The sequence below is a fragment of the Trachemys scripta genome, chromosome 10 (assembly GCF_013100865.1).
Source record: "Trachemys scripta elegans isolate TJP31775 chromosome 10, CAS_Tse_1.0, whole genome shotgun sequence".
Lineage (NCBI taxonomy): Eukaryota > Metazoa > Chordata > Testudines > Emydidae > Trachemys > Trachemys scripta.
Window position 1 is genome coordinate 57,740,177 of NC_048307.1, and position 25,512 is coordinate 57,765,688.

General features: G+C 42.5%; 1 protein-coding gene across 3 annotated transcripts in view; it reads left to right on the top strand.

Moving 5' to 3' along the window:
- THSD4 (thrombospondin type 1 domain containing 4) overlaps positions 1 to 25,512 on the top strand; it is a 727,210-nt gene that overhangs the window by 693,978 nt on the left and 7,720 nt on the right. For all 3 annotated transcript variants that reach the window (XM_034783208.1, XM_034783207.1, XM_034783209.1), the window contains one exon: positions 14,933 to 15,112. In XM_034783208.1, the coding sequence (XP_034639099.1) occupies positions 14,933 to 15,112 (180 nt within the window). The remainder of the gene's footprint in view (positions 1 to 14,932; positions 15,113 to 25,512) is intronic.

Genomic DNA, 25,512 nt, shown 5'->3' on the forward strand with positions numbered 1-25,512 from the left:
CCACCTGGGCAGACATGCTACTGTTTTGATGATGACGGTTACCAGTCGTAATATACTATTTTCTGCCAATTGCCCAATATTGTCTGCTAAGCACCCAGAAGAGGCCGAGGGCGATGCTGGGTGCTGGCGGACGTGGGGCTGGCAGACGTGGGGCTGCATTGCTACACAGCAGCAGCCCCTTGCCTTTTGGGCAAAGCAGCCCTTTGCCTCATCGTACTGGTATGGCTGTCACTCATGCTGCAGCGTCGGCTGCCACCTTAAGATGTAAAAAATAGATTTGTTCTGTGTTCATTTGCTTCCCCTTCCTCCGTGAAATCAACGGCCTGCTAAGCCCAGGGTTTCCAGTTTAATCTTTGGGGGGGACCATTCTGTGTGACAGTTGTTTGTGTTTCTCCCTGTTCCTGTACCTGTACGCCATGTCGTCACTCGGCCCTCCCTCCCTCCCTCCCGCCCTCCTTCTCCTGGTCCATCAGATACTACTTTCGCGCCTTTTTTCTGACCAGGCGCCATAGCTAGCACTGGGATCATGGAGCCCGCTCAGATCACCGCGGCAATTATGAGCACTATGAACACCACGCGCATTGTCCTGGAGTATATGCAGAGCCAGAACATGCCAAGGCGAAACCCGGACCAGGCGAGGAGGCGATTGCAGCGCGGCGACGAGAGTGATGAGGAAATTGACATGGACATAGACCTCTCACAAGGCACAGGCCCCAGCAATGTGGAAATCATGGTGTCACTGGGGCAGGTTGATACCGTGGAACGCCGATTCTGGGCCCGGGAAACAAGCACAGACTGGTGGGACCGCATCGTGCTGCAGGTATGGGACGATTCCCAGTGGCTGCGAAACTTTCGCATGCGTAAGGGCACTTTCATGGAACTTTGTGACTTGCTTTCCCCTGCCCTGAAACGCCAGGATACCAAGATGAGAGCAGCCCTCACAGTTGAGAAGCGAGTGGCGATAGCCCTGTGGAAGCTTGCAACGCCAGACAGCTACCGGTCAGTCGGGAATCAATTTGGAGTGGGCAAATCTACTGTGGGGGCTGCTGTGATCCAATTTGCCAGGGCAATGAAAGACCTGGTGATAGCAAGGGTAGTGACTCTGGGCAACGTGCAGTCAATAGTGGATGGTTTTGCTGAAATGGGATTCCCAAACTGTGGCGGGGCCATAGACGGAACCCATATCCCTATCTTGTCACCGGAGCACCAAGCCACCGACTACGTAAACCGCAAGGGGTACTTTTCAATGCTGCTGCAAGCCCTGGTGGATCACAAGGGACGTTTCACCAACATCAACGTGGGATGGCCGGGAAAGGTACATGATGCTCGTGTCTTCAGGAACTCTGCTCTGTTTCGAAAGCTGGAGGAAGGGACTTTCTTCCCGGACCAGAAAGTGACCATTGGGGATGTTGAAATGCCTATCGTGATCCTTGGGGACCCAGCCTACCCCTTAATGCCATGGCTCATGAAGCCATACACAGGCAGCCTGGACAGTAGTCAGGACCTGTTCAACTACAGGCTGAGCAAGTGCCGAATGGTGGTGGAATGTGCATTTGGACGTTTAAAAGCGCGCTGGCGCAGCTTACTGACTCGCTCAGACCTCAGCGAAAAGAATATCCCCATTGTTATTGCTGCTTGCTGTGCGCTCCACAATATCTGTGAGAGTAAGGGGGAGACCTTTATGGCGGGGTGGGAGGTTGAGGCAACTCGCCTGGCCGCTGATTACGCGCAGCCAGACACCAGGGCGGTTAGAGGAGCACAGCAGGGCGCGGTGCGCATCAGAGAAGCTTTGAAAACGAGTTTTGTGACTGGCCAGGCTACTGTGTGAAACTTCTGTTTGTTTCTCCTTGATGAACCCTCCAACCCCCCCCCCCCGACCCGGTTCACTCTACTTCCCTGTAAACCAACCACCCCACCCCACCCTCCCCTCCCCTCCCGCTTGCAGAGGCAATAAAGTCATTGTTTTTTCACATTCATGCATTCTTTATTAGTTCCTTACAGAGGTAGGGGGATAATTGCCAAGGTAGCAGGGATGGGTGGGGGAGGAGGGATGGAAAAGGACACACTGCATTTTAAAACTTTAACTCTTATTGAAGCCCAGCCTTCTGATGCTTGGGCGATCATCTGGGGTGGAGTGACTGGGTGGACGGAGGCCCCCCCACCGTGTTCTTGGGCGTCTGGGTGAGGAGGCTATGGAACTTGGGGAGGAGGGCTGTTGGTTACACAGGGGCTGTAGCGGCGGTCTCTGCTCCTGCTGCCTTTCCTGCAACTCAACCATACGCTCGAGCATATCACTTTGATGCTCCAGCAGACGGAGCATTGCCTCTTGCCGTCTGTCTGCAAGCTGACGCCACCTATCGTCTTCAGCCCGCCACCTCTCCTCTCGTTCATATTGGGCTTTTCTCATCTCCGACATTGACTGCCTCCACGCATTCTGCTGTGCTCTATCAGCCTGGGCGGACATCTGCAGCTCCGTGAACATCTCGTCCCTCGTCCTACGTTTTCTCTTTCTAATGTTCACGAGCCTCTGCGAAGGAGAAACATTTGCAGCTGGCGGAGGAGAAGGGAGAGGTGGTTAAAAAAGACACATTTTAGAGAACAATGGGTACACTCTTTCATTACAAGGTCGCATATTTCGGCTTGCAGGCAGCCATCGTAGGCCACAGTGTTTTGGCTTTTTTAACCTTCTTAACATGCGGGAAAGGTTGCAAACAGCAGCGCATTTCCCATATCAAGGATGAATTGGGTTGTCCATTTAAAATGGGGTTTCAATGTAAAAGGAGGGGGCTGCGGTTTCCCGGTTAACATGCGGCACAAACACAAGTAAACCACCCCCCCCACACACACACACACGATTCTCTGGGATGATCACTTCACCCCTCCCCCCCACCGCGTGGTTAACAGCGGGGAACATTTCTGGTCAGAATAGCAGGAACGGGCGCCTCTGAATGTCCCCCTTAATAAAATCACCCCATTTCAACCAGGAGAGCTTTCTGGAGATGTCCCTGGAGGATTTCCGCTCCATCCCCATACACGTTAACAGACTTGCTTGCTTTTTTTTTGGAATGTTTACAAATATTTACAAAGTTACACTCACCAGAGGTCTCCTGTGTGCCCTGAGGGTCTTGGGTGAGTTCGGGGGTTACTGGTTCCAGGTCCAGTGTCACAAACATATCCTGGCTGTTGGGGAAACCGGTTTCTCCGCTTCCTTGCTGCTGTGAGCTACCTACAGTACCTCCATCGTTATCTTCCTCGTTCCCCGAACCGTCTTCCCTGTGTGTTTCTCCAGTGAGAGAGTCATAGCACACGGTTGGGGTAGTGGTGGCTGCACCCCCTAGGATCGCATGCAGCTCCGCGTAGTAGCGGCAAGTTTGCGGCTCTGCCCCGGACCTTCCGTTTGCTTCTCTGGCTTTGTGGTAGGCTTGCCGTAGCTCCTTAATTTTCACGCGGCACTGCTGTGTGTCCCTGTTATGGCCTCGGTCCTTCATGGCCTTGGAGATCTTTTCTAATACTTTTCCATTTCTTTTACTGCTACGGAGTTCAGCTATCACTGCTTCATCTCCCCATATGGCGAGCAGATCTCGTACCTCCCGTTCGGTCCATGCTGGAGCTCTTTTGCGATCCTGGGAGGACTCCATGACGGTTACCTGTGCTGATGAGCTCTGCATGGTCACCTGTGCTCTCCACGCTGGGCAAACAGGAAATGAAATTCAAACCTTCGCGGGTCTTTTCCTGTCTACCTGGTCAGTGCATCTGAGTTGAGAGCGCTGTCCAGAGCGGTCACAATGAAGCACTGTGGGATAGCTCCCGGAGGCCAATAACATCGAATTCCGTCCACACTACCCCAATTCCGACCCGCAAAGGCCGGTTTTATCGCTAATCCCCTCGTCGGAGGTGGTGTAAAGAAACCGGTTTAAAGGGCCCTTTAAGTCGAAAGAAAGGGCCTCGTTGTGTGGACGTGTCCAGGCTTAATTCGGTTTAACGCTGCTAAAGTCGACCTAAACCCGTAGTGTAGACCAGGCCTAAGTGTAGTCAAAACCTTAGTCTCCTTTTTGGAAAGTGAATAAATTTGATTTAATCCCATTAGAGTACTGTACTTTATGAAGTATATATTGACCCAGCTTCCTCAGAAAATGAGAATGTCAGAAATCTGTGGACATTGCTTCTGGCAATTAAGGCAGCTCAAAAACTCAAAACCAGCATTCTTCTCTTTGGACCCTTCATCGTAGAGCCATTGCAAACCCTGAACGCCAGCAGGGAGGCATGTAGGTCACAGCTAAAGCACTAAGCATGAATAGACAAAAGCAAGTGCTAAAAACAAAAGTTATTTTTGGTTTGGCTCCCCTGAGTTCTGAAGTGGCAGGTGAAGAGAACAAAATTTGGCCAGTGGCCAGCTCCCTGGTGCTTTTGTACTAAGATAAATTCTTCCCTTGTCCCACATCTCAATGTTTCTTTTCATTCTAATGGAAAAATATTGCTCTTGGCGGTAGAGGAATTTCAAAAGCTGTCAACTGGAGCCCAAAGAGTTACATCTCCTTTGGGTGGACTTTTATATAACCTCTAGAGGTTTTCAGACTGCTGGTACCTACATTCCATCAAATTATTAGGGAAGTGCCTCTTGGCTGGGCCTGTAGTTTCAATGTATCAGAGATGTCAAGATCCCCCGGGATGATAAAGGATGCTTTGATGGAGATTTAAGGGCTCCTATTCTGAAAATGCTTTGAAGTTGTGAAACACAATATAAGTGCTAATTGTTGGTATTTTTAAATAGTCACAATAGACTTAGTTTTAAAAGATGTTTAAATGTAATTGTAACCATATTTGAAATCTGTGTCGTATTACACAGAGTATTCCATACACACGAATAGGTGCTTTGCATCTGGTTCTGTCCCCATAGAAGAGAAGGGAGCTGATGTTGCATACAAGCCTTACATGACAGTTTTCTTGCACGTCAGGCTGCATAGAAATACCAGCTTCCTCCCATTATAACTCTCAGGAGCTTTTGAAGACAAGTGACGTAACCTGAGGGGTTCAAAATGTACCCAGCACAGTAAATCTAATCATTCTGGGTCCTGCACATTGTTCTAGCAAGAGGAATTTGGCTGTCAGCAATCAGATAACAAATCACAAGGCTCTTTCAAGATAAAATGCCATTTTTACCACTTATAGTAGGGCTTTCTGTAGAAAAGGTGTGGTCAAAAACAATACTAAAAGTGTTAATGTCCAAGCAAGTGCCAATAAAAACTGGGGCCACGAAGAAATGACCTGTACAGACGTTGAAAAGAAAGCAACTCCAACGTAGCCCAGCTGTCAGTATTGTCCACACATTCCTTCAGAGCAAAGACTGAACTCAGAGGGTCAATGGGGCAAGAAATAGTTGTAAACTATAAGCATGCTTCTGGTGCACCATCCCATGTTCAGATATGATTCTGCCCAGAGGCCTTTTCTAGACATTGAACCACAATGGAGATAGACTAGAAGCTTGAACACTGCACACATGAAATATATTATTTGTATTTTTAATCTGTGCTTTACAGCATAGAAATTTCTGCACATTTGAACATCAATACAATAAATAACATATTTAACAACCTAAAAAGGGAAGGTATAGAGTAAGGGGAGACCTGCATTGATTTAATGGATCTGAAGTATCTGTGTTCCAAAGAACAGAACATCTCAGAGGATAATCAGAACACCTCCTTTAAGAACAATGTGCCTGTTTTGTTGATGCCCCATTTAGGTTACATATAGCACAGAAGATGGAAGACACTCTTTCCAGCAGCTTCTAGTGAACCCTTACTGAGGAAGGAGAATCCCCTCTATCTGAAAACATTACTGCACCTATAGCGGCACCTGCAGCTCCTTTTCTGATGGGTGATGGCTGTTTCCTGTAACACATTCTCTCAGGCATTAACAACATTTGAAAATATTGTCTGATGTTGTGTCTCAGCTTTTCCCCTGAATTCCAAATGCTGCAAGATGTTTTCCAAATCTCCCTGCTCTTTGATCATAGGCAGCCTTCCCTTTTAAATGTACTCAGGCAACTGAAGGGTACCTCAATGAATTGCTGTCAACTTAAAGACATCAAAAAAATTGAACTCTGGACATCAGCAGTTGTACAGAAAGTACACGGATCTTTTACATCTTTCCCTAGGCCTGTTCAGTCCATTTGTGAAAGTTCGGTTACACACAGTGCTGCAGTTGGGAGCTAGATCCTAGTAAGAGGATACATGCTGCTTTACAAAGCTAATTGCAACCAAATCATCAGTGAGAAATCCTATAAATAGTGGGTATTTTGTGGCTGGGAATGGAACCTGATGAGGCCATTAACATCTGCATATATCATAGTTACATTTAAATAGTCTTTAGATCTCCCAGAGGTTGTTGAAGTGTTTCTTGACATCAGAGTCCATGAATGTGCAAGTGGTTTTCTTGCAGAAGGGGCTAGAATGCATTCTCTACAAAGAGAAATCTTCTTCTTGCAGTCGAAAATATATTCAGAATCACATATGTTGCTGTGCACACAGTTTAATTACTAGTTAATGATAAATCCTTTTACATTGATTGAAAGCTGTTGCTCAAGTCCTGAATGTTCAGACCTGTTGTGAAGAACAGAAGTTATATGAAATGAAATTATACTTTTAGCTTTCACAACCATTCTCAAGAAAATCAATAACTAAAATACTATCAGGACTCCAAGTGATTTGCAGCAGACTTGTCCTTTATTCAGAAGATTGTCAGAAACCACCTCTAAATTACATTATCTAAGAGCTATACCAACAACGATATTTTAAAAAATGAGAATTGGTATAGAATTTCACTGATATCGAGACAATGCAGTGGTTATCGCCTCCAGACCTAAAGCTGGGAAGCAGTATTCCAAAGTTTTAAATCATAAAAGCTTTGTTTTCCATTGAAAACACATATTGTGCAGTGCATACGTTGAGGCAATGCTCAAATATGTGTATTGAAATGGAAAAAAGAGGCATTTTAAGTTTTAAAACCAGCTATTGGGTCTAACATGGATGCCATTTTGGATTAATTTCTAAGAAAATTTCTACCTATGCCCATTTTAAAATCCTTAGACAGTCTCTTTTCTAGAACTTGGCTACTGCATTCTAAGCAGATGGATCTATCATCAGTATTAAACAATTAAATCATCTAAATTAATCTCTTGCAAAAATCAAGAATGTCATTCGTTCGTTCAATTTTTTCCCAATTCCAATCTCATTTACTGTATGATAACTCATCAAAGTTCTTAGCAAATGTAATTTATTATTTTGTACTTATACTGAGTCCTGTGGTAAAGCTGATTCATAATCTGTGCATGTGTTTCCTTTGTAACTATTCAGGAACAGAAGAAAATCTCTCTCATATTTCACCCAGCACACATGTCAAAAATCTATTGGTGCTACGTATCCTTGCAGTTACAATAGAATACACAAAACAAGGATCATTTTATATAGTCTGTGCAAATAGACATATGTTGACAATTGTGATTATTGATTACAAATTGGTAACACAGATGACCTGTTTCATAGCTTTATCTACACAGCTGGTCTAGAACTAAGCCAAAGTTTTAGTCTCTCTGAAACATGAGACCCCAAATTTCACTTCAATTTCTTTGTCACCCCTGAAGGTTCAAACTGCACCCAAACCTAAAAATCTCTTCACTCTTATCACACAAATCTCCACCCTAACAATGACTAGTTTGAAAAGACGACACTGTGGGGAATTTGTATGAATTAGTGGGAGTGGAATGGAATGGCTGGACAAGTGGAGGTAGCATACCGCTGAGATACTAAAAAAGCAGAAGATACTGTGCAATGCTTGTCCATTAGTATAGCGTGTGTTTTTATTTGCCATTTCCACGTGTTGTTCTTATTTCACAAACCTATCACAACTTGGTACCAGTTGTCCTTGACAAACTCACCACTCTGACTTCTCCGTTGAGTTAAACAAGTTTAAAACAGAGAAAATGAATCAGAGCTATTGAACATTAGATCACATTCTACTTGTATAAACATACTGACCCCGCTGAAGTTAATGGCAAAACTCCTGTTGACTTCAACAGAACCAGGATTACAACCAGAAATTCCACATATAACTGCATCTCTCTGAAATAGAAATAGTATTATCCTAAGAGGATATTAGCTCTATTCCATCCAGTAAAAGGAGCATGGTCAGGGCAGCTTCCGGAGCTTTGGCTGACTATTAAAGCTTTCTGGGTAGAATCGCTGAAGGAGGGGAGTGCAGGGATGTTCTATATAGGAGTTAAAGAAAATGCAGCTACATTGTTTCTCCTGTTGTTTATTATGTTCAGTAGCTGATTTGCTCATGTTCTTCCTGATAAGAGTATGACACAGTACCCAACACTGTGCTGTTAAGGGTAGTTTGCAGCCTCTCTGCTGCAGAAATTATATGATTCTGAGCTTATGCTATATGTGCATGTTAGCCTAGGTAAACTGTATGCTGATTTTCTCAACACACCCTGTACTTTTTCATTGGTGCCAAGGTTTTTGTGGTTATCTGGTCAAGGGATCACAAAATTCCACCCAAAACATAAACAGAATCCCCGTTATTAATAACACTCAATTGTTTTAGGCCAGAATAAGCCTTTGAAAATCATACTCCTTTATGCAACACAGAAACCAATATGCTGCTGGAATAATCTTCTAAAGGCTTTCAAACAATGCCAGGAACAGTATCATGTGTATTTAACCTTTAAACAAGCAATAAGAGCCCATGTGAGCCAAATTTCCATTTCAGACTGGAACCAACACCACCTCACATAGATATGTGCAAACACTAAAGGAAAACCCTGGCAGATTCAGGCGTTTTCTAAAAACCACGCACACTATGAGAATTTGTAATGCTGCAGAAATGAACTCTAACCTTCCAAGGATTAGTGATTATAATCCTGCTTGAATCAGGAGCAGTATCAGTGAACACGTCCCTCCCTTTTAAAAACAACAAACAAAGAAGTGTGCTGGTAGCAACACAGTATTGTATTTCTCTAGGAGTACTGAGAATTAGGGTATTGCCAGACTGGATCAGATCAAGGTGCATGCCCTGTACCCTGCCAGTAGTCAACACCAGATGCTTCAGAGGAAGGTGACCCTCCTTCCCCCAAAAGCAGATGTGGGGCCCTTCCAGCTAACTGGGAGAGTATATATGTCCCGCGCAGTCCCGGAGAAGCCATCTTTCACCGGGACAGGGTTGGCAGCACCCTCCCAGCCATGTAATCATAGAAGAACTGAGTTTCCTCTTGACCTGCTCTTGGCATTACGCTAGTTGCCCTTTTCCCTTGGGGGCTGGGTCACCACTAGTCTGGGAGAGTCTGGGGTAGGTTTTTTGCCTTCCCCACAGCAGGTTTGGGACCCAGTGATAGTGGAGCAGGGAGGATTATGTTTAAATGTCACACTTTAGTAAGTAAGACTTGCGGCAGATGTCCAGTGTAGGTACCGTATACTCAGGTTCAGCCAAAACTCTATTATCCAGGCCTTGATATTATCCGAATCCCTTCCTTGTCCCCCCATGTACTTCATGCTGGGGGTCAAGGAAGGGATTCAGATAATGCAGAGGTTTGCATACTAGAGCAGAGACCCCCTGGCCAGGACTGCGAGGACGAGAACATGCCCCAGGCCATGTGGGAGGCCACCCTGCTGCTGGATGGCTCCTGCAGTAGCACAGGGAGCCCTTTGCAGGCCTGCTGTCATGGGAATGAGCAAGATGACCTAGACAGCGGAGCTGCAGAGGGATTCCTGTGTTGCTACAGGGCCAGTGACACCCGATCCCTACAGGCAGAAGGTGCACCGAAGGCTGGTGGGGCAGAACAGAGTCCTGGATATGTGCAGTTATTTCACACATTGTGTGGTTGTTTGGTGAATGTAATCAGTTAGTTTTTTTTTTCTTTTGCTCAGTGTTTGCAAAAACAAACAAGTCATTAGCAAACAAAACAAAGATTTGTAACACTTTTGGTAACCTAAAGGGTCTAGGGAGGTTTTGTATAGAAAGGAAAAAATCCATCTATTATAATAATAATAATAAATACTTAACTTTCATATAGTAGATGCAACAGAGGTCACTATCTTTACCCTATTTTACAGATGGGGAATATGAGCCATAAAAGCATGTAGCTACTTGCCTAGGGTTACCCAGCTGGTCACTGGCACACTGTCCACTAGGCCACACTGCTTCTCTGGATGTCACCTTTGATCATTGTAGGCACATGTAGAAAACAGTGAGATCTGTGTGTAATGATGAGCCAATTTGCCATCCTCCTCTTTGGTTAGGTTTTCATCATCTGTCTTTGAGGATGCTGTTGGGTTTGTCTTCTCATCTGCTCTGACCTTTTGAGGAATGCTTTGGTGAAGACACAAGTCTTGCAAGGACTAGACTTTTTCTGGTCTCATTTGGAGGAGTGTTCCAGAGCCTAGTGGCTGCTGTAGAGATTGGGTACAATGAAGTGAACATTGGTAGGTGGTGTGGCAGGTCCTAGGACAGCTGGTCCTTGAGATAATATGGTTTAATCCATAAAGGCTCAATAGAGCAATCTGAGGTTTCTGATGTAGATCCAGAAGTCCTTGCAAGATGCAGAGCGTCAGTGCAATTTGTTCTCATCGACTATGTACCAGCTGTAGCTTCTTCTTAAACATCTTATCTAGATCCAAGAGTTACAATAAGTAAGCAAGGAGGTGATGAATGCAAGAGCCATCATGGCCAGCCCATATTCATAGAAGATAGGATGGAGTGTTTTTGTTAGCCAGAGACAGAAGAAGAAACTTTTGATGACTGTCACCTTTTGTGTTGGTAATGACCCTACACTATGACCACCAGGCTCTGCACAAAGTGTTTGTACAGTGCATATGGGGTCCCAATCCATGGCTGAAGCTCCTAGGTGTCACTGCAGTATAAAAAACAAATACTAACAGCAGGTGGGCAGATACCTCCAATTGAGGGCTAGCTGAAGGTGCTCACCAGTTCCTTGAAGCAATTCCCTTTTCATTTAGCATTACTTTGTTCTTTCTGGGGTTCTGCATGAGTCAGCTGTTTTCCATCCAGGCTCCAATTTGCACATGCACTGAAAGAAGTAGGGGAGAACACATTGTCCATAGCCAGAGCTTATGAAAACAATTAATGGAGCTGCATGTCACCAGAGTAATGCTGGTATTACAGCCTGTGTCATCACAATATCTCTTAATGGTTGTTAATAGATGTTAAATAAGAGCAATTATTAAACCCTGTAGGACCTACATGAACTTTGGAAAGGAAGAGCAACTGCATAGGTGGCATACAACGACACTACACTTAGACAGCAGAAGTCCGTAGAGCCAAGTGTCCATGTCCACACTATACACTTTATTCCTAGCATCTAAGAGTGCCACAGGGTTATTACTAATTTGGTGCAGCCGGATTAATCGTGGGCAACTGTGCGATCACTGCCATTCCACAACCGGGCTGGGTCCCCTCCTGACATCAAGTCCAATCTTCAGAGCTCGATATGTGGGGACTTTGTGTAACCAGAAGGGCAGGCAATGTGATGAGGAAGTGCCAGCAGACAGTGGCCATTGATGACTTCAGTCCTCTCAAGGCCAGTTCTCAATGATACATCCCTATTAATGATAGTCAAACCATCTTATAGCCAGTAGTTGCCATTGGCAATACATATGAAAAGCCACCAGATGTCTTGTTTAAGCAATGCTCATGAGATGGAACTGGACACACCACCTCCCACCCAGCATTCGCACAGCATATTTAGCAGCATGTCTCTTGGAGCCTGATGGCACCTGTGGGCATCACTGTCTTTTATCCTATTCTTATGCATTCTGGTGGAAGGCCAGTGGAGGCAACCCAGTGTTTTCTTTTGGCTGCATCTGTGATGGAGGCTCAGGGAGAATATTTTAATATTAAAACCCATCTTAGACCATAGTCCATTTAAGATTATAAGAATGAAAATATTGTTTTATTCTTGTAATATGACATACATATTCACAAGACCTTGTCTGTCTGTTAACACTATTTCAGACAAGAACTTGTGCATATGACCATGCATGGAAAGCAAAGGAGAGGTTGCATGCACCACTAAAGCAAATTCATGATAATACATGGTAAAAAACCACCTCCCCCTGCCTCCACCAGCATGTCTACCATTGCTGCCACCAGTGGAGAATTAAAAGAATCTGATTTTTGTTAATGCTTGCCAGGCCAGTGGTGTAGAAGAGTTGGATGATCAAGCAATATTCCCTCAACTTCCCAGCCCTGTATCAACAGTTCTCAACTACAGAAAGCCCATAAGAGAGTTCACCGGAAAATGTTTGTGGTGGTGATAGCCTTTTCCAGTGAAAAGAAATAAAACTCTTTCATTGATGTCATATCATCTGTATTATATGCTCATACATATATTCCATTTCACTAATGAAAACCAAGGCAAAACAGAAAGTCTTTTTTAGGCTATCATCATGCATTTGGCAAAGTAGAGGCTAGTTTGCTGGCCATAAGTAAATATTATTAATTGGTTCACAGGCTAGGACTTAAGGTAAATTTTCTTGTGAGGCTCTCTTTAGGCCTTAAAAAGAGACTCTAAATGTACAAGGTTGTGATTAATATCCCTTAGTATTCTTAGGATATATCCTAACAGATAAGCTTCTTGATTTGTGCCTTGTTCAGACTGCGCTGTGATCTTATTTTCAGATGGCTGCTGTAAGCTAAATTGGCTCCTAAAACCTAATGAATAAATATAGGGTTCTCAACGTTTATCCTCGATGGTCCTTTTCACAGAGCCTCACAGAAATTTATATCCCATACTGGCCTGGTTCAAGTTATACGTTATCACATTACGAACTTTAATACCAAACATAACAAAATGGAAAGCCTCCAACTTATTTCAGTTTAATATCATGGACTGATATTTTAGTTTAGTGAAAGTGTATTGTCTCAACATTTAACCTAAGTTTCCTATAAAGTTTACTTTATGAGCAAAATCAATCCTTTTGATAAAAATATGCAATAGTTCTCAAGGCAGCGATGGACCTTCCTCTTCCTATAAGTAAGAAAAAGAAACTGCCATATAAATATACTATGCTGAGACCAAGTACAGAAATCAAACAGCAGTGAAATGTAAAGATAGAGAATCCTGTGTTTACACCTTTTGCTTCTTTACTTTTAACATAGCTTGGGAAACTAAGCTAATGGTGTTGTCATGGCTTTAGTCAGAGTATCCTTTTTGGTTTGGTTTTGGTAATGTTCACATTTGTTGGAATTTCATGCTCTGAATTCAAATCAACAGTTACAGCTGTCATATCCTCTACAGGAAACACAAAAGTTTCCTGATATAATCCATTCAGAATGTGATTTTTTTTTTAGAAGTTTATTGGGGAAAAAATGTTTTGTTGGCTTTCACTAAATCCTCCAAGTGTATTTCTGATAACCCTTCTTCATCGCCTGCTGACTAAATGCTGTGCATCTTCCATTGCTTCCAAGTGATCTACAAGGTGGGTACTGCAGTTTAGGGGCAAACTTTTCAAAACTAAGTGACAGGATTCTAAGTCCCATTTTCAAAGTTATGTAGGCATTCAGGAGCTTAAGGGGTTTTCTACGCAGTTTTTATATCACTTTATATATGCCAGTTTAGAAACTGATACAATTAAGGTGGTACAACTACCTAATGTGGATGCCGTTATACTAGTATAAAACTTCTAAACTGACATAATTAAAGCATTGTAAAAACTGTGTGTAGACCAGCCCTAATTCTCATTTGAAAGTCAATGAGACTTAGGCTCCTAAGACACTTAGGCACCTCTGAAAATTTGATGCTAATTTTAGGTAACAAGCCCGGGAGGAAATAATTTTTTTTTTACTGATTGATTTTAAAGAAAATGTGATTGTTTCATAAAGACTCATGTCTTATGAACAGTTTGAAAGGTATGCCTTTTAAAAAGTACTTCATTTTCTTTTCTCTTTCCTAGGCTTCAATTAAATTAATGTAATTGACGCCCCTGTAAAATGCTGGAAATGTGTAACTAGATTAGGTGGCTTTCTGAGCTGACCAAATATTACTTGTTTCTGTAGTCTTTAGAACCAAAGGTAGTGCTTTAGCTGCTTCAGTACGGCAAGTGTAAGGATTTCTTTTTTTAAACCAAGTAATCCTGTTTCCTTATGGACAGTTTTGAAAAATGTACTTTGGTGCCCAAATAAATAAATAAACAATGGAAATCTTGTGTGTCATTTGTTTATTGGCCAGCCATATGGAACAGTACAACGAACAGAACCTGTTAGCCTAGAACTTGCAAGTTCTTTCACAGTGCTCAGCTGATTGCTGTGCTCCAGCAAAAACGTGACAAAAAGCTGTGTAGCCTTGAGCCAGTGAAGCACTTAAACACAGGCTAAACGTGAAGCATATGAGTAGTCCCAATGACTTTTATGGGACTACTCAGAAGCTTAATTATAAGCATGTGCTGAAGTACATTGCTGAATCAGGGCCTCAGGGCACAATTATGGTTAAGTGCTACGTCTAATATTTCCTGGGGCAGCAGTATTTCAAGTCCACTTTTCACCTGCTGTTTTCGAGCATAAAATAAAGTTGGGCTGTGGGCAGGGTATCGGAAAGAGTGAATAATCAGGTCTGCAGGGCTGGGGATGAGAAGAAAGATCTGCCTCAGTTCAGTGGAGGCAGGGAACAAGGATGTACAAGAAGACATTAGAATGTTGCAGTCCAGATTTGTATCCAGGGACTTGGAGCATAAGCAAACCAAGCTTTAAAGTTTCCTCCTTCAGAACATTAATACTTATAAAGTGTGACTATCCCTCTGGTGGCACAGAACGCTAGTCTAAAATGCATATTTAATTTATGAGAGTAGCTAGAGTACGTGACTAGAATATCAGAGATATGCTGTTATGTGACTTCCACCACTCTTTCTGTTCCCTGATGCAGTGTTCAATTGAATGTGGCAGCGGAACCCAACAGAGAGAAGTCATTTGTATTAGAAAAACGGAAGGCAGTTTTGATGTGTTGAACCCTTATGAATGTTCATTTTTGGAAAGACCTCCCAGCCAGCAGTCCTGCTACCTCAAACCCTGTGGGGCTAAGTGGTTTAATACAGAGTGGAGCACAGTAAGTCCTTTTTTCCTTTTCTACATTCATGCCAGATTGGTGCATCTCTGACCATTTCCTTTGTATTTATATGATAAACATCACATGGGGAATAATATTGACCTTGAAATGAGACTTCATATTCTCTGCACGTGAATTATATTGTAAATAAAACCTGCTTTGTGCTGTCTCTGGGGGCAAAGCAGCTGGAAATCTTCCCTACAGGGACCGCCCAGGAGTCTCCCAACAGAAAGGAATCTCCAGGTAGTGTGGCTGACTCTGCATCACCCATGTCCCCCTCTATATAGGGGGCATGCTGAGGAAGAATGGAGCTCATGCTACTTCACCTGATCCTTGTCCCTATGGGGCCACTGCAGACAACATAATTTAGAGCAGTCTTCATGCTGCTCATGGCCCCCAGCTTGTCCATGATCAGGAGAGCAGAAAAATGGTATAGAGCTTCCTCTGCACTCCCAGATCTCCTCAGCTGCAGTGAGGATAAACTAATGTGGGATTTAGTTAATCAGATAAAAGAGAATGTACACATCTGAAATGCTATGGTGTCAAGCCAGATTCCTTTCTGTTGGGGGACTCTTCGGCTGCCCTGTAGGGAAGATTTCCAGCTGCTTTGCAACATTGACACAGCACGTTTTATTTACAATATAATTCATGTACAAAGAATATTAAGTTTCACTTCAAGGTCAGTAGTATTATCCATGGTACTGTAGGCCCATTGCTTAGGGCCATGCTCCTGGACTCATGCAAATACTTCAGAATTTCAACTTTATATTTTAAACATTTATCATGATTGTGAAAACTCAGTTGTAAGCAATACAGTGATTCTGCCTGAGTCTGGAGACAGCCTGAAAAAATAGCTTGGACTGTCCCATTCACCTTAATTGTTAGCTCTGAAATCCACTGCTTTGAGGGGTCCCACCAATACCATTCCAGAAGAGGACTCTGTGCTTGAGGGGGGGTCCTTGTTGCTGTCACCTGGGTCTTGACTCAACTGGGGTGTTCTAGGCTGAGGTAACGCTCCAGACATAGTCCTGTGTTTGGCAAAGTGGAGGCTGAGTCTTTCCTCCTCTGGGATAGACCCCAGCCTGCCTGAACAGAGGGAACTCTGGTCTGGGAAGTACATAGGCTCAGCCTGTCCGAAGAAGAACTGGTGAGTCCTTATGAGGTGAGGGTACTTATGAGTGAGAATCCAAGTTGGGATGGGGCTAGAGTGTGTGGGCCGGAGAGGAGGGGACACTTGGGCTGTGTAAGGACCCCAGATTGCCTGTTTAACTGGGAGACCGCAATCTGGCTTTATGTTGCCCTCCAAGTCTACGTCTACACTACCTGCCTGAATCAGTGGGTAGAAATCGATCTCTCGGGGATCGAATTATTGCATCTCGTCAGGACGCGACAATCGATCCCCGAATCGACGCTTGTACTCTACCAACGGAAGTAGGAGTAAGTGCCGTCGACGGGGGAGCCGTGGAGGTCGATTTGCCGCCGTCCTCACAGCAGGGTAAGTCGGCTCCGATACGTCGAATTCAGCTACGCTATTCGAATAGCTGAATTTGCGTATTTTAAATCGACCCCCCCGCCCTCCTGTAGTGAGGACGTAGCACAAATAAACAGTGAGCCCCTATCCTCAGCACTGTGTCATTAAACTGGAAAAATGGAAAAGGCTCTGCTGAGAATAGTCAGCTTTTTGTGACTGGTAAATCTGTGAATTAAAATGCCTGAGGAATTTTATGAAATGGTCAGTCCATTCCACAGTGGAACTGGCATTTGATCCCTAATAAATAGCTAGAAAAATACTTCTGGCTAAATTCAGAAATCAGAAATAACTCAGCTTTAAATTCTTATTGACATTGATCTTAAAGTGAATCAGAAAGGAACTTATTTAACAGATATTAAATTAATGTCAGCGATTTTTCTGTGACACTAGGTTAGAGATCTTACCACAGCTTTGCAGCAGCACAGCCGTCCGTCACAATGTGGTGGTTTTGTGGTGTGTGATTGTGGTTTTAGCTGCCCATTTTAATCAATAATGCAACGATACTCCTTTCTGCAGCTGCTTATCAGAAAACTACCATTCTTCCAGCTGCTCTTTGATGGCATTTTTTCCTGATGTTTCTACAACAGAAAACAATTGCAGTAAAATTGATTAAATAAGTTTTCAGTTGCAATTTAGTACAATCAAGAGTCTATGAGGCTGACTTGTGTTAGTCCCCCCACCCCCACCCCCGCCAAAGAATATCCCTTTGTGACTGTGAATTTAAAATGATCGTGGGGCAATATTTATTCATGATGTATGGTGTAACCCTGCAAGAAGCTGAACACCAGCAAATCCAATTTTAAATTAAAAGGGAGTAGAGATTTCTATTCAGGGTTTGGCTACCCAGGAAGTTATTCTGCAATAGCTATTCCTGATTAATTTCCTGTCTGGATGCTTTTATTCTGGAATAAAAGTACTTTAATCTGAATTATCTTTATTCAAGTGGATCAAACTAATTTGGATTAAGGCATTCTTATTCTGGGATAAGAGCGCTCACACAGGGAGTTAATCAGTAATAGCTATTCCATTTTAAATCCACACCCTATCTTAATCCAGATTAATTTATCTGTGTAGATAAGCCTTCAGACCCTTTTTGCATGTCTATCCACTGTGGAATCTCCATCTTTTAAGATCAGGTCCATATTATTTAATGTTCTTCATTTGTTTAGGTTATATACTATAAAAACTTACCAATAGGCTTAATAAATTAACGTTACTAATTATGGCTAATAAGCTTTTCTGATATTGTTGGGTTTCTTACGGCATGATCTAGCAAATCTTTCTATTTACCTCAGTGGGTACTAGTTGGACTCTTAGTATGGGCAGTTTCCCTTATTTTCATCATGTAATGAATTTGCACTGTCACTTGTTCAATGACTAGAAATTTTGGAGAGCCAGCTCAAGGATTGCCTAATACGATTTCTTGCTTCCCAGGAAAAATTGCAGAGCAATGTGTGTGCCACTTTCCCATACTGTCTGCCTAATGTGCAATGCAGTGGTCTCTACATGTTCTGGAATATTCAGGATATATCAGGGAAATTCTGCACTGAGAGAAGAGCATGTCATTACTGTTGAGCTGAGTGAGACTTGCTGTGAGGATGTTTGTAAGCAGTATTGTAGCTTTACACTTGCTGCTGGGTATGAATAATCCAGGAAAGAAGAGCACCACCAAGGCAAGAGTGATTTGGAAAGGGTTTAAAAGTTTTTGAAGATTAGGATCTAAACCACTCAGCTACTGGTGGAATTGATAACAAACACATGCTGCAGCCCACTGGAGTTAATTTACCCGTTTTTATAAATGGAGATTATTTATGGAATTATTTTAACATAAAAAGAACTTGAATGGAACCTTCAAAGTGTGCACATACCATAGCTAAGTAAACATGTGATCTTCATTTTGTCATTTTGTCTTGCCTCATCTCTGCAATTGTTTTTCTCACCCATCCATTTATGTAATAATTCCAGTAGTATGGTCCAGTACTGCAAAAAATAACTACAAGTGTAGTGCTCACAACTGGGAACGTTTCCATTGCAATCACAGTAGTTCCCCCACTAGTAGTAACTGTATTCATTAGTCAGTGTTGGCATGATCTGGTTATTTTGAACTTCTTCCATACTATGTCTTTATTTTTTTTTCTGCAAAGTGCCTATCCCAATTTGAGGCACTATACAAATAATAAATAACATCACCAGCATCATATCTCTCTCAAAAAGCATTTGGGAAATGTTGCAATTTATTTTCTAGTTTTGTATATAATTTGAATACAATCCCAGTTTTCTATGCAACTAACACAAAAGAAGGCTGCTTCCTAAACTGATATAATTTGGCATAGACACATTGACCTCAGAGAAGCTATATTGATTTACCCCAGTTGAAGATTTGGCCCACAAATTGTAAAGAGAACTAACATTCATGAAACCAATGTTTCAGAAAAACTACACCCTGTTAATAAAAAGTAATACTATCTGCAGGAATAATATCAGGAACGAAGATGCTGCTTATCAGAATAAATAGAAACTCACTGTTTATAAGGTTGTTGGAAGGTATCAAATTCCATATAGTTCCAAGTGTTTGGAGGATTTTTTTTTTGTCTGCTTGTTTGTTTTATTAGATTCCCAACTGACCACATCTAATAAAAGAGAGAGAGGGCATTTTCTGTCTAAACATTTTTTTACACACAGACCAGTAATCCCTGACTATCATTGTATATGTGTGGGTTTGAATATGCCTTATGGGACAAAGAAAAGGGAGAAACCTTGCATTATGGCACAAAGAAAAGGGAGAAACCTTGCATTATGGCAGTGTTTCAGGATGTTACGTGTAGTGACTTTCCACTAGTTATTTCACTGTGGATCAAGAGGTAGCACTTTTTCTTTCCTTCCTTTCTTAGTATGCTGTATGTTTCTGAATAATCCACAAAATCAGCGTGAATGTAAAATTAAAATTTGGTACAGATGTTTTTCTTGCAACTAAGTCTGCATTGAAAATGGCTATTAAGTATTTAGCATTGGAGAAGATTAAACAATGGATACATGCTGTACTTGGAAAATTAGTTCTGCAAAAATGGAAATGTTCTTACAACTGGACCTAATAATATTCTATTAATTAATCATGCGTCTTGAATTATCCCCCAGTTCTTTGTATGAATCATGTTTCATTTGACTGCTTGGTGATGAGCAATGCCAATGAACTGTCCTTAGCATCTGTGTTAAGCCTGAGTGGGCTTTTATTGGAGTCCATTCCAGGGAAATGGATGTAAATGATCAAAATCAAACTTGATAAATCCAGCTATCCTTTCAGTCCTTCAGCAAATAGATAAGACAGAATATAAAGCTATAGGGCCTGCTTACACCAGATATGAATTTGGCCCTTTACAGCTGAGTATAATTATTGCAAATGATGAATTTTTTCTGTTACTAAGTGGTTTCATCCCTTAATGATATTACCCAGAGCATTAAGAAGTGCCTCTTTCCAGGATTATGGCTTCATTTAAAATTAAGGGACACTAAAGAATGATGGATGTGCTCCAGTTCCCAAAGCAATCTGATATTTACCATAAAACGGTCTACAACAGTTGGAACATCACCGGGAGTAGAGCTCACTGTGCAGAGAGTGCCATGTATCAACATTTTCCAAAGGAAGCGGGCCAGCTGATGTGCACCACTGCCACAAGTGACTTTGGTTTCATATATCTTCCCAACATAGCTCATCTTTGACAAAGTAGCTTATTAGAATTATGATGAAAAAATCAACATTTGTCACGAAAATGAAAACCCAAAACTCCAGTATTTCCTCAGAAGGACATATGATGTGTTTGACGAGCACTTAGATGACATCTTATTAAATGCTGTAGTTCACTCCTTTCCGTGGCCTTAAATCAAATCCAAAATGACAGTCCTCTGTGGGCAGAGCCCACAGATCCCTCATTTTGATTTTCTTTCTGCAAACCTTTAGTCAAGTGCCTTTGAAAGTAATATGATTCTAAATCCCTCCTGACATTTTTTCCCACATGACATTAAAGATAGAAATTGCTTTTTGTTTGTCCTCTTGCTTGCATTGCTCATTTATCTGGCCACACTTAGGGCATCAAAGGAAAGCAGAAAAGAAGGGGGAACACTTTAGCCACTTTCTTTCAGAGGCGGAAACAAAATAAAATAAAGCAGCTGAGCAGAATCCAGATTTCTCCCTGTAATTGTTTCAGGGGTGCTTCTCTGAAAACAAAAATGCATGTTTGCCTCTCAATAAAATCAACATAAATCCAGAGTAACTCAGCAGAAGTCAATCTAAAGTGAGACCAGGTTCAAGTTTGTGCTCTGCCACAAACTTCCTGTGTGACTTTGGTCAAGCTGCTTAACCTCTCTGTGCCTCAGTTTCCCATGTGTACAATGGGGCTAATGATATTTCCCTACCTCGCAAGGCTGAGGTTAAACAAATTAGCAACTGAGGTGCTTTCAGATGTTCTGATGAAACGCACTATATGAGAGTCAGGTATTATTCCTGTGCCAGTGGAATTTCTTCAGATTTCTGTTGGTGTTGCTGGCAGCCAATTTTGGCCAAAGTGAATTTCCACTAATAAATCATGTGGCCCAAGTTTTCAAAAACAACCTTTAAATGCATTCCCACAAGCTCATGGACACAGTCATTTGCACCAACAAAAAGTACATTATGATTTTCTCTCTGATATTGTTACTGGTAGTAAGGGAAGTGTGCAGTTTATTATTATGAGATTTAAAGAGGGAGCTAAAAAATCTTTATGCGATTATTATCACTTAGAGCAGGAGGGAAGGATCAACCAGTGTTTAGGGCTCTATTATGGGATTTGAGAGACTCAGATTCATATCCCTGCTTTGCCACAGACTTCCTATGGACTCTAGGCAAGTTATTCGTGTCTCTATGACTGAGTTCCCCATCTGCAAACTGGGGATACTTCTCTACATCACAGGGGTATTGTGAAAATAAATACATTAAAGATCGTGGAACACTCAGAGAGTATAATAATGGGGGTCATATGAGATAGGTGGCTGTGGTACTAGCAGATCAGACGGCAGGTTTTAAATGATTGACTGATATTCACAGGAAGGCACATCATTATGTAAAATCTTTTGGTGACAATGACTGGTGTTATGATGGTAACAACTATTTTTGTAATGGTGACAAGCAAAATAGTTATGTCAAAAAAAGACAGGAGGAAAACAGCCTGTGTAATCTGGGGTTATTTCAGTTCTAATCCTTAAAAGTGAGCCAAGTTTAATTGAATAAATGTGAAGCTTGGGAGCACTGAGGATCATATTGGTCAAAGTAGACAAAATCCTGAAGAACTCGTTCAGACAAAACTCCTGGAGTCAATAGGGACTTTGCTTCAATATGGATTTTAACTCAATGTAATTGGCCTTGAAAATCCCATAGCTGCATGTACAAAAATCTTTGGCTTCTGGAGAGCTGATTTTGATGGAATACAGAAATTGCCTTGAGGAGCTGTGATTAGAAGTCAGTAATGTATAGCAAGCCTATAGGGCTGCAGGAAGTGGGACATAGTCAGCTGAAGAAAATTAAATTGGAATTCTTCCTGGTTAAATGTGCATGGAGGGAAAAGAGCAACAAAGGCCAATGTGGTTAAATAGTGATGTAAAGACTAGGGCAGTGTAAACAATAGGCAGGAGGCTTTTAAAAGTATTTAAAATATAAACTGTGTGGTAATGAAGAGAATGGTGAGATATATAAAAATAAGCAGAAGGGAATAAGAAGAGTAATTAGAGGAGCCTGAAAAAATAATACAAATATAAAATTACAGAGAAAGTTTCTACCAAACTATAAAATTGTTGTAGAATGTAAAGTAGGGAAAATAGACATTTATCTGATTTTTTTTTAATAGAAATATGAGTTGGGATAAGGATGACAAAAATGTAAACAAACCCCAGGATTAGATTTCCTGACAGGAGTTAGAGAATGGGTGAAAAGAAATGGAAATGATTTTATGGCAGACAAAGCATCAGATTCTGATCACTGTCCTCCACCAGTGTTAAAGGAAATGAGGAAAACTGTTAGTGAAAGAGCAAGTCATATCAATTAATTTCCTGAAAGACCTAGATGTGGGGAATTTAATAACATTATTTCCAAAAGAACTGTGAGATTAGCCTGGAATCCAACTCGTTTGGAGGAAAGCATTAGTGATTTAGAAGGATTTAATAAGGGAACACTTTTAAAAAAAATGTATTAAGGGCTAGATTGTACCATTTAGGCAAAGCAGTGATTAGGGAGCAGTGTGAAGCTGTACCACCCAAAGGATACCCATGCAACTGTTAAAAATACAACAAATTACTTAATATGTTTTATGCAAAAACTGTTAGCACCTAAACTCCCCAATTAAGACCCCAGCACATACAACATCCCACCTTCTGACATGCCAGATTGTTCAACCCTATCCATATGTAAAGCCTGAAAGAATACACGAGCTTTGCAGCATGTCTAGTTTGATAACAGACAATGAACGATAAATATCACTACTCTGCACTGAAAAATTTGCTGACCTTTCACCATATGCTAAGAATGTCTCATGAATTTCCACTTAACAAAGGATGGTGGGGACACACCACTCTGACCTCACTCCATACCTCAGGATCACCAAATTTCAGTAGATGATGATGATAATATAATACCTAGCTCTTATGTTGGGCCTTTTATCAGTATATTCCAAAGCACTTTACAAAGGAGTTTAGTACAACACTGTATAAGTGGGAGGTCTTGCCTAGAATTAATTTGGAGTTATGGTACAGGGTGGATGGCGTGAACTGCAGAGAAAGTGCTGAATGTTACATGATGTACCTACTGTAAGTTTCAGAAGCATTTACTGAATGGCCACATTCAAGATTGTGAGCAAAGAATTAATGAACTGGCTTTTGGAGAAGAGAGGCTCTCAGATGATATTGTGAGGTGGGTGGTATAAGAACCTGAATAGAATAGAACAGGAAGTAGCTTTACACAAAGTCTGTTGTGCACATACTTGATAAACACATGTAGCAGTTCCATAATCACGGGTTTGGGCAACTGCACCATGCACCACATTTCAACTTCTGAATTGGGCTTGAGTTCAACTTTTCAAGGGAACCAGGTGGTTCACAGGTTAATAGAATCTTCAACATCTAGGACACCACTTCAAATCCAGTCTTGTTTGTGGGTGATTGACAGCTATTAGCTAATGATGGCTATTTGGTGACTTGCGTGAAGTCATTTTCCTACTGGACAAGTGTCTGCATCACAAAGACTATCAGCATAGTTAATACTCATTCCCACCTTTCTGGCAATCTCAAGAGAGAGACCAAAGACTAAATAGACCATATAGACTGAAATAAGAGTCCTTAGCACATGGACTGGACAGAGTTGGGGAGCTTGTAGTGTTGCCACCTTTAATGTACCTCTTGTCTCTAGAAAAAGAAGACTTCAGCCTTCAGATCAGGCAAACTGACACTTTTTATGGTTGCCTCCACTGATTCCCTAGATTCTTTTTCAGAACAGTGGGTGTTGTCTGGGGTTCTTTGCTCCGTGTCTCCTTTTGGTTCCCATGTTTTAACTCTGTGACCCTTCCTGTTTTTTCCATTCTTTGTCCCTGCTAATTTGTTGACCCCTGTTCTTTAGTAACCTTCCCAGTCCTTATTTTTTGTTGTGGAATGGCTGCTAATGTTCCTTTTGGATGGGTTCCACCCATTCCTACAGGGATTAAATAGGCTGACACCTTTTATGAGCACGAAATTCACATGAAATACTGAGGGTGGGGAGGAGGAGATGGTGGAGGAAACTTTTGCAGTTCTAGGGTATGTCTACACTGCAATTAGACACCTGCTCCTGGCCTGCGCCAGCTGACTCAAGCTGGCAGGGTTCAGGCTGCAGGGCTATTTAATTGCGGTGTAAACATTCGCACTTCTCACCTCGCAGGGTCCTAGTGCCTGGGCTCCAGCCCGAGCCCAAATATCTACAGTGCAGTTAAACAGCTGCTTAGCCTGAGCCCCACAAGCCCAAGTCAGCTGGCATGGGCCAGCCATGGGTTTTTAATTGCAGTGTAGATGCACCCTTAGTAAGCCAAGGTAAGTAGTGATGGCTTGTAAGAAATTTGAAGGTAAAAGCCACATTATTATTTTATGGTACATTGATCAAAATACAATAAGAGAATATTTTCCTCTCAGATGGCTTTCTCCTTTTGTTAATGCTTCTAATTTAATACCTCAAGAAAAATACATTTTATTAGAGGTTTCTCATCAGCTATTGTCCTATGTTGGTTTTTTGTTTCTTTTTGGTAGCAAAGCTAACCACCAAGTAGCCTCAGGACATGCAATTCTTACCTCCATGCATAGTACAATATTATTTAAGACTCTAAATTAGGGCTACCATATGTAACAAATAAAAAAAGAGGACCCTCCACGGGCCCTGGCCCCGCCCATTTCCCACCCCCAGCCCCGCCCCAACTCCACACCTTCCCCGCCCCCTCCTCACTCCCACTCCCAGCCACGCGAAAAGGGCTGCCCGAGTGCTACCGGCTTCACAGTTTGCCGGGCAGCCCCCAGACCCTGCGCCCCCCCACCCGCGCTTCCCCAGCGCAGCTGGAGCCCGGGAGGGGAAGCGCCCAGCCGGGGGCGCAGGGTCTGGAGGCTGCCCGGCAAACAGTGAAGCCAGTAGCGCTCGGGCTTCAGGTAGCCCCTATGCCTCCGGACCCTGCGCACCCGGCCGGGCACTTCCCCTCCCGTGCTCCGGCGGCGCAGGGTCCGGAGGCATGGGGGCTGCCCGAAGCCCGTAGCGCTCGGCTCTTAAACAGAGCCGAAGAGTCAGGGGAGGAGCAGAGCCGCCGCAGCCGGAGGCTCTGCTCCTCCCCTGACTCTT